Source organism: Microtus ochrogaster, linkage group LG4, assembly GCF_000317375.1.
Source record: "Microtus ochrogaster isolate Prairie Vole_2 linkage group LG4, MicOch1.0, whole genome shotgun sequence".
NCBI lineage: Eukaryota > Metazoa > Chordata > Mammalia > Rodentia > Cricetidae > Microtus > Microtus ochrogaster.
This window is the reverse complement of record NC_022030.1, coordinates 22,575,827-22,586,054: the sequence shown is the minus strand read 5'-3', so window position 1 is coordinate 22,586,054 and position 10,228 is coordinate 22,575,827. Positions and strand designations below refer to the sequence as shown.

The window sequence follows — 10,228 nt, the reverse complement described above, 5'->3', positions numbered from 1 at the left end:
GCTCCTCCCTCTCACTGGCTGACACAGAAATGATCACTGCTGTCCCTCTAATGTCCACCCCTTCCTTGGGAAGCCTGACCGGACACTAGTGTTTGTTTTAATCAAGCTCATTTGAAAATCTTGTTAAGGATTATTTCCTAAAGCTTTTGCTTGCTTTAGTACTTCTATTTCACAGTTCTTGATAGTCAACACCTATTTTGTGTCTCAAGTTCACAAAGAACTCCCTTGGTGTATCAAAGGATGTCACCTGCCTCCTTGTCAGTTTGGTGGCCTTTAGCCAGCTTAAATATGCAGGCATCTCACAGTTTCCTATTTGTTTTGGTTGTTAAGACATTGGAATCAGATACGTACTAATGTGAAATGGAACAATGGCCCTCCATGATCAAATAACCACAATCGGCCACTAGCAATGCTCTGGCACTCTAGACTCATTTTGCCAACACCATTTTTTTTGAGAAGGGATTTATCTTTGTTGCGCTGGCTGTCCTGGGACTCACTCTGTAGACCAGGCTGGCCTCAAATCCAGCAATCCGCCTGCCTCTGCCTCCCGAGTAACAAAAGGTTACAGATTGTAAATCTTTTTACTATTGTGTGAATGCGGTGTGCATTTGCATGTGTGTGGGCTCGTGTGTGTAGTGAACATGCCCACAGGTGCATGTGGAGGTCCTAGGTTATCTGAGGAGCTATCTTTGACCACTCTTCCACTGTAAGCACTGGGGTAGGGTCTCTCAATCCAACCCAGAGCTCAGCGATATGTCCAATATGGTCTTACTAGCCAACTTGCTTAGGACATCCAGGTTCTGTCTCCAGAGGCTGGAACCACATCCATCTACCTGGCATTTAACATGGGTTCTGGGATCCAAACTTGGGTCTTCATGCTCACACAGCATGCACTCAACTACCAAGCCCTTCCCCAGACTTTACATATGTGTACGCATAAAAGCCAAATCCCCAGGTGGCTAGCTGTCTTTGATGCTATCCTTGAGATTGTGTGGCTCATCCTGAATCTTGTCAGAGAGGGGATTCGAAATGATCTGCTTTTTTGTTTAATTTGAAGATGTCACTCTCTCTGATTCTTTAACGGTTAAGTTTTAACAATCCACATTCATGAAATTCAGTCATGAAGTGACAAAAATCTCCCAATTACTATAACCTCCTAGATCTTACCTCAAAGAGGTTACTCTGAGGTTTGTAAATGCAGAGATGTAAAAAGAAGCATTTTTACATGTATTACTTCCATAGGATCGTCTTCCTTTTATACGAACTGACAATACTGCCAACAATCATGGACATCACTTAAGGGATGCATGCTACCATGACTGCTCTCTGTCAAGTCTCAGCTACTTCATTCTTATCAATTCTTTTATGCAGTACAGCTCTAAACTTCCATCACTGGTCCCTGTCTTGGAATCTTCAGCTTCATGCAATCTTGAGTGTGAGAACTTATTTTTAACCAGCAGAAGGTGGTAAAATGGTGGGATGTTTATGACTAGGTTACACAGATTATAACTTCAGTCTTGCTAGCTGACTTCCATCCTGCTAGCAACCACCTTTCTTGGATTCCAAGATCTTATTAAAACAGCAGCTATACCTTTTATCCCAGCACTTGGAGGCAGAAGCAGGTGAATTTCTGTGAGTTCAAGGCCAGTCTGGTCTACAGAGTGACTTCCAGGACAGTCAGGGATATACAAAGAAACCCCACCTAAAATTAAAAAAAAAAAAATACAACAAACCAACAGCCACACTGGGATGGTCAATGTGGCCAGGAACTTCACTCATCTCTCAGCCAACGGCCATCCAGAAACTGAGGATTTCAATGTATCCGCTCTCAAAGAATTCAGGGGCCTCAGGTGTCTAACCTGTTACCTTCGATGTGGGTACTTCTCTAGTTAAGCCTTCAGATGAAAGCCAACCTCAGTTGCAACTTCAAAGACCCAACTAAGGCCTTCCTGGACTCTTGAACTATAGAAATCTTTAGACACTAAATGTATATTATTTAAACTACTGTTTTCTAGTAATTTGTTACAGAACAATAAATAACACATATAGGTACTGTCATCGCCATTCCAACAGTGCGGAGACAAGGCGTTGCTATTTAGTGTCCTGTCCAGAGTCACAGTCACAGTGGGAGGAGTGTAGCTAGAAGGAGATGGCGACAGATAAGGCTAAAGATTTTCCTACATCCATCAAATTATTCTTTCAGAGGAATTTCCTGAAGATAGGTAACATGTAAGTGAGAATGGAGGGCTTTTAAAGCAACACTGTCTTTCTTATGCTTATAAGAAATTATTCTCAAAAATGGGTTTCCTGATATTTTGCAACCTAACACAGAACTGAGGTTTTAAGTTCCACTGTGGATCTTCTGATGCTGGGTGAGGTGGGAGTGCTGTCTGAAGGCCTTCTTACACTCCTTACATTTGTAGGGCTTCTCTCCGGTGTGGATCCGCTGGTGTTGAGAGAGAAATGAGTAGAGCCGGAAAGCCTTCCCACAGTCTTTGCACTCGTGGGGCTTCTCGCCCGTGTGGATGCTCTGGTGCTGAGTGAGCTGGGAGAGCAGCCGGAAAGGCTTCCGACACGCCTTACACTCGTAGGGCTTCTCGCCCGTGTGGATGCTCTGGTGCTGAGTGAGCTGCGAGTACAGGCGGAAGGCTTTCCCACACTCTTGGCACTCGTAGGGTCTCTCGCCCACATGAATGCTCTGGTGTGAGATCAGCTGGGAATAACTACTGAAGGTCTTCCAACACTCTAGACATTCGTAGGGCTTCTCACGGGTGTGGATTCTCTGATGGCGAACAAGCTGTTGCCTCAACCTGAAGGCCTTCCCGCATTCCTTACATTCATAGGGTTTCTCCCCAGTGTGGATGCTCTGATGGACAGTTAGCTGTTGGCATATCCTGAAGGACTTGCCACAGTCCTTACAGGCATAGGGCTTCTCGCCGAAGTGGATCTTCTGATGGACTCGAAGGTCTGGGCCGCACACGAAGGCTTTCCCACACTCCTTACAGTCATACAGCTTCTCGGAAGTGTGCAGTCGCTGGTGCCGGGTAAGGTGTGTGCACTGTCTGAAGGTCTTGCCACAGTCCTTGCACTCATAGGGCTTCTCCCCGGTGTGAATCCTCTGGTGCCGCGCCAGCTGCTGATGCACCCGGAAGGCCTTTCCACACTCCCTGCACTCATACGGCTTCTCCCCCGTATGGAGCCGCTGATGCTGAGTGAGTTCTTGGAGCACTGTGAAGGCCTTCCCACACTCCTTACACTCATGGGGCTTCTCACCGGTGTGCAGTTTGTGGTGTCGGATGAGGTGTGCACGCTGTCTGAAGGGCTGCCCACATTCCTTGCATTTGTACGGTTTCTCACCAGTGTGGATTCTCAAGTGCTGACTAAGCGTTGAGCGGCGGATAAAGGTCTTCCTGCACTCTTTACATTCATAGAACTTTTCTCCACTCTGAACCTGCTGGTACTCGGTAAGGAAACGGTGCTTTCTGTGCGTGCCTCTCTCAGAGGTCATTTTCAACTGCCCCAGATAACCTTCCTGTGGTTCCTTTTGTCGCTCAGCCCTGCTTTCATATTCCCAATCATCTCTAGGACCAGAACCTTGAAGGCTGTAGCTTTTAATTTTCTCCATCAACTCCCACTGTAATGAATATATTCCATAGATATCCTTGTCTGAAGATGAAGTCTTGGTCTTGAATCTGGACACCAAATCTGAAAGCAAACAAGAAAGAAGTACGCTGCATGCCTGTTCCAGGAGGAAAACTTCTACCGACAAATTAAAGGACCTAAAGTCATGCCTACTACCCTTCCTATAAACAGGTATTTCTGAAAAATACTACCCAGGTGCACCCCAATCCTACACAAAATCCTGCACCAAAAACCCATGGGGAAAACAGCACACATTAACATGCAACTGGGTACAATTTTATTAGTAAAACACTAACAACACTACAGTTGCTATCTCAAGGGGTAAAGGTGCTTAGTGTGGCCAAAGTCACTTCATGAATATTAAAATGCAAAAAAATTAAGCAGAAGTCCTGTTTTGGGTGTCAAGACAGCAGATGTGGAAATAAAGCCAAGTAGGCTCACATCCACAATCCCAGCACTCGGGCAACGAATGCTGGACACTGCAAATTTAAGGTCAGCCTGGGCTACACCAAGTCTCAGAACAGCTTAAGCTACAAAGTAAGATAATCTCTAAAACTAAAAAAGAAAACTCAACTAGAGAAGTAATGTGTGCTTATATTCCCAACTTTCAGAGAGGCTAAGGGAGAAGGATTCTGGGGGAGAACTTGACCCTGAGTTAGAAGCCAACCTGAGTGGCATAGGATCCCATCTCAAAAATAAGAAAAAAGTTAAAGACCAAACTGGGTGTGGTGGCGCTTGACTGTAATCCCAGCACTCAGGAGATGGAAGAAGAGGACCAGAAGTTACATAGTGAGTTCAAGTCTAGTTCGGGATATGGATGAAGGAAGGAGGGAGAGAGGGAGGGAGGGGAGAGGGATCACCGACAGGTATGGTGGTACTCAGGAGACAGAAGGAGGTGGATCTCTGTGAGTTCTGGGCCAGCCGGGGCTCTACAGTGAGATGCTGACTCAGAAGAAGAGGGGAAGGAGGGGCTGAGGTGATGACTGAGTTAGTAAAGTGCTTGTTCTGAAGCAGGCGGACCCGAGCTTAGATCCCCAGCACCCACAGAAAAGCCTGGGGTAGAAGAGCATCCTTAATCCCAGCACCACACAGGCAGAGATGGAGGAACCCTGGGTTTGCTAGCCAGTCAGTCTAGCCAATCAGTGAGTTCCAGGTTCAGTTCAAGGCTGTGTTTCAAAAAACTAAAGTGAAGAAGCCGTTGAGGAAGGTACTCCACATACACCTGCACACGCACACACACATGTGAATGAGCCATCAAACACTTGCACAGCCTCTCACAGAAATATCCTCTCCCCAACACACACGCAAAAAGAAGCTTTCAGATAGGCAAGCTACCGTTAGGGTGGATGAAATATAGCCCGTCTTAGTGAGGGGCCGAGCCTCCACCCCTGAATGCTAAGATGTCAGGCATGTACCTCCATATTGTGTTGAGCCCACAAGAATTATGCAGTAACGTACAGCTGACAGATCTACTGGACTATCCACAGGAAGTGCATACACATTCACCTGGACTAACCTGTTCCTGCAGAGCTACGGGGACACCTGGCCTTTCCGTAGAAATCCTGTGAAATCACGGCATTTCTTCCTTCTGCAGTGTCCCCGCAGTGTATAAACCTGACTTTCCCTGTAGGGCAGCCGGATACCTCCCCCCACACCAGGAATCCTTGAAGTGAAAAGGATTCACTCAGTCAAGCCTTTGTTCCCACAGCCAGAATCTACATAAAGTAGTCCCACACACTTTATTGGCAGGACTGTACTCCTTGATAAGAAAGGAGCCTCACACAGGAGGTAGTATGACACTCACGAAGGTGTGATCTACTGGTCTTCTGCTCTGACCTAATAGGCTACTAATATTCTGTAATTACCCTTCACCTTGCTGCCAACTAACACAGGATCATAGCCCAGGAAATTAACTGTTTATACAGGAAAAAGGCCTTAATCACTAAAACTCGCTTCAGAGAGAAAAATTCTCACCTGGGCATCCCCCAGAAGAGATTTCTTTTAACTCAACCAGCTAGATGCTAATGTGGAGGCCCAAAATTATGAGCCTATTTCCACACTGACCTAAGGTCAGAGAGTTGGGCTTACCTCTAGCTCCTTCAAGGCTATAGTGCTTCTACCTCAGACGAAGGCCCCACTTAGATGCTGACCAGAGAGTTCTGCTCTCTCAAGGTGATTGTCTACAGGTGTGGCTAACTGCCAGACCTTGTGCTCCAGGAATAGAGAAGTAGATCTGTTCCTACCTCAAAAAAATAAAAAGTCTAAGGATCAACTAAGTTCCAGTTCCCTTTATGGAGATAATGGGATTCCACCCAGGGAATGGTTTGCCTACAGAATGTTTTGGTCCTACGAATGTAGCCCATGACTTTCAACTGGTATGTTCATTTCCTTGTATCATGTTAATGTAGTTTTTTGTCTTACTCCTATCTTTTGGGGTCAAGGGTATTTTAAGCAGTTGGAAATTAAATGCAGGCAAATTTTCAGTACCCATGAAAATCCCCTTCTGATACTATCCTATTTATTTCTCTGTTTTATTATTTTCATTTGTGTCTTCATATTCTTTACTATATTTCTAATCCCATGCTTTTACCCTAGAGAGGTATTTTTGTTGTGGCTGGTCCCCGACATGCTAATGCAAATCAAGCCCACAGGTCAGTATAGCTACCAATGCTGTGTTCCCAGCCACAGGGGAACTTCATAACCACACTCCTAGACATATGGTACCTCCTTGTCAGATTAACCGGTTTTTATGACTCTTGTGAAAATGTATGTTTGATACTATTGTTACCAGCCTGGTCTACAGAGCAAGTTCCAGGATAGCCAGTACTACACAGAGAAAGCCTGACTTTAAAAACCATCACCACCAACAAAAAAAGGGCAATTTTGCTACTTCAGGGTTAAAAATGGGAATTTGGGCCAGAGAAAGGCTCAGCAGGGAACAGTGCCTGCCACGGCAGCCTGCCAACCTGAGCTGGATGCCAGGACCCATGGGAGGATGAAGGCGAGAACCAACTCCACACGGTGGTCCTCTGACCTCCGCGCATGCCGTGGCATGCGTGCCTATCTCTCTCCCACCCCTCTTTCACATCCACACACATTTTTTTTTTTTGAATCAGCTTCAAGTCTCAAGCTTGAGGCCAAGACTTTGGAAGAGAAATCCTCAAAAATCTCTCAGCAAGGACCCCACCTCATTGGCTGAGCAACTAGCTGTAGCAACAGCCCCCACGCCAGCTCCCCCTCACTCACCGGGACAATGTCTTCCCCCTTCTTTCACAGCTACCTCAGGCTCCTTCCCGTCTTCATCTCTCTTAGAAATGGAAGGTCCTGCTTAATAGAAAAATGTCAAATCGAATTATAAACCTGAAACCCTTACTCTCAGATTTCACTGAATTTTAAATTAATTATAAGTCAAATGGTGCTGTTTGGAGGCCGGGTCTCACTCTGAAGCCCAGTCAGCCAGGCACTCAGTATACAGTCCAGCCCAGCACTCAGGTGGCTATCTTCCTGTCTCAGCCTCTTGAGTACTGAGATCACCACCTTGCCTGTCTCCAAAATGGCGCTTCATAAACTAAAGCATTAAATCCACACTATGGAGCTCCAGAGTAACCATTTAGGGAAGCCTTGAGACCACAAAGAATAAACACCAGATGACTAATTTAATTTAATTTAATGTAATTTAGCCTGGCTCTGCAGAACGGCCACACCGTGTGAAGACTACAACTACGGACAGGCTACTTCACATCCGACCTGTTTCCTAGGCCACCTCAGTAACCAGTGTGTGTGTGTGCATATTTGTGTGTGAGTGGACATGCACATGCCATAGCACACATACAATCAGAGAACCTTAGAACTCCTAGCTCTCCACTGTCGGAAATGAGGTCTTTTGTTGTTCATTTCTGTGCTCATCAAGCAGGCCTGAGTTTCCAGGAATCCCCCTGTCTTTGCCTCTTCCCTCACCACAGTAATGCAAGACTACACACAGGCACTACTGCACTGTTGCATGCGTTCTGCGGACTTGAATCGGGTCCTCACATTTGCACAAGTGCAAAGTGTCATCTTCACGGCCCCAACCTCTTGTGCCTGAGCACAGAAGAGGACGATGCCAGCATCTCTCAGGAGTGGTTGTGAGGCTTGATGGGCCACATAACACCCGGAAAAGCACCTAGGCACTAAGTGCACAGAACACACATGCCTTAGCTATGATTCTCACTGTGCTCACCGGGCTGAGAGGATGAGAAACAGTCAGACCCTTCAGTAGATACAAAATGCTGAGATTTTAAGTATTTTTGTGGTACTGGGATTTAATCCAGGGCCTCCCATGCCCTAGGCTACAGTCCCAGCCCAGGTTTTAACTTTCAGATGTGAAGTAGGTAGACCGTTAGAGGCTGTTCCCCGAGTTTTAAGCTTGTAGCCATGCCACATGCATTGCCTTTGAAACTAGAGAGGAGCAGGGAGTGTCTACAGCGATTCTGGGCTCGCATGTGGTATACAATCTGCTTTCTTAGAAATACTTCTGCCATACCAAATCCAGATGCCTGGGAAACCTGAACACGAAGGGAGCCAGGAATCAGTCTGAGAAAATGAGAAGGCGCCCAGACCAAGAATGGCTACATGTTAAATGGAAGAACCTATTTCCAATCTACCGAGCAGAAAGTAAGAGCGAAGGGAAAGCTAACCCTCCGGGGCAGAGCGCTCACCCAGAGAGAGGAAGTTGCTGTAGTTCTCCCACATCACGTCCCTGTACAGGCTCTTCTGAGCAGAGTCCAGGAACTCCCACTCCTCCTGTGAGAAATCCACAGCCACATCCCTGAACGTCACTGAACCCTGAAAAGAACAAACTCGTGGTAGTGCATGGGGAAGTCTTTTCTTCTTTAGGAGAGAGTGGAGATGAAGGAGGGGCACACAGCACTCAAACAGCATGGGCTCAACACGACACGAACACAGACAGCAAGAAGTCAGTGCCTCAGAGACGGCACGCTCCTACATAGTCCTCGTCAGGGTTTTAAAGTATGTTTCTTTCATTTTTATTTAGAAAAAGAGTGTGTGTGCGTGTGTGTGCGTGTGTGTGTGTGCGTGTGTGTGTGTGCGTGTGTGTGTGTCTGGGCATACCATAGCACGTGTGTGGAGGTCAGAGGACAACCCATAAGAGCCAGTTCCTTCTGCCACGTGGGTTTCGGGAACTGAACTCAGACCATCATCTCTGCCTCCTAAGCCATCTTGCCAGCCCAAGGTTAGATTTTTCATTCATTCTGGAAATGAATACAACAAGCACAATGGATGAACCAGACTGTATAGCACACTGTGTGCTCCCATTATGAGCTCTACAGAAATAGCAACACTCAGCTTCACTGACAAAAATACAGTGACCACATTTTCTTCCAAAAAGAAAACAATTAATTCCAGATCCACTACAAAATATCTGAGACAGACTGATTCAAGTTCTCTACAAAGTTAGATTCTATTTTAAATTTGTTCTTTGTTACTGAATTCTTCAGTTTTAATTTTTGGTAAATACTTGTCCTCGCCTTGACTACATTAGATAGATCTAGTATCTCTTTTTAACGTGTAGACATATGAGCCTGTGATGGTGGCGCATGCCTTTAACTCCAGCACTTGGAAGACAGAAATGGGTGGATTTCCATGACTCCAAGGCCAGTCTGGTCTAAATAATGAGTCTAAAGCCAGCCAATCATGGCTACACAGTAAGACCCTGAAACAAAACAAAACAAATTAGATCTTTGAGCCTGGCACAATCCCAAAAGCTGACCTAGCTCTTGTTTAGAGTATCTGACACTATGAATGACAGGCACCCTCCTCATTCTGCTCAACCGTCTTAGGAAACGTCTTTCTGTCCCAGAGTTACAAGACACTAGTCATGAAAACACTGTGAAGCTAGCACCCCGGACCAGAAGGGAGGTGATTTCCTCCCTTCTACATCTATGTAGTTATTTATTTTACGTGTATTGCTCAGAGGACAACTTACGAGAATCATTCTCTTTCCACCACATGAGTCCCAGGGGTTGAGCTCAGGCCAGCCTTAATCCTCCACGTAGGCAGGACGATTACAATGATGCTCCTGCCTCACCTCCCAAGGGTGAGATTACAGGAGCATTCTCAACATGCCCCACAGGACCAGCATTTTTCAACAAAGAGCAATTGTGTTCCCTAAAAGGCCATATCTGGAGACAATTTGGTTGTCACAACCGGGGGTGTGCCAGAGTTACAGGGACCTAAAGATAGAGGCCAGAATTAGCTGTCACACAGGCTATAGTGCACAGGTAATTCCATACCATTAAACGTTTTCTGGCTCAAAACGTCAGCGGCAGCAAAGCTGAGACTTCGTGCTCAAATCAAGTGCATCTCATAAAAGCGCACAGGGGCTTTGTTGTGGGGTTCTCTCTGGAAGAAATTCATCTTTTCTTTTTGAGGCAGGGTCTCACTATGGAACTCAGGCTGGCCTCTGCAACTTTCCAAGCGTTAGGATTACAGGGACGCCCACTATGCCCAGTGCAGGGATGGGTCTTGGTCCTTCTGTGTGTGTTCCTGTTCTTATCATTCTTTTTTGTTTGCTTGTTTTTTTTTTTTT

The 10,228-nt window shown here is 46.1% G+C and overlaps 1 protein-coding gene across 6 annotated transcripts in view; it reads right to left on the bottom strand.

Annotated features, from left to right (window-relative positions):
* Positions 1 to 539: 539 nt before the first annotated feature.
* The window catches only part of LOC101987348 (zinc finger protein 14), a 105,524-nt gene continuing 95,835 nt past the window's right edge, over positions 540 to 10,228 (bottom strand). For 2 of the 6 annotated variants that reach the window (XM_013351562.2, XM_026786281.1), the window contains 3 exons: positions 8,340 to 8,466; positions 6,889 to 6,969; positions 540 to 3,705 (listed from right to left, as the gene is read on the bottom strand). In XM_013351562.2, coding sequence (XP_013207016.2) covers positions 2,342 to 3,705; positions 6,889 to 6,969; positions 8,340 to 8,466 — 1,572 coding nt within the window. In that variant the 3' untranslated portion in view covers positions 540 to 2,341. Of the gene's footprint in view, positions 3,706 to 5,730; positions 5,876 to 6,888; positions 6,970 to 8,339; positions 8,467 to 10,228 lie in introns of those variants that run through there. The other 4 variants (XM_026786282.1, XM_026786283.1, XM_026786284.1 and 1 more) reach the window with 4 other exon arrangements.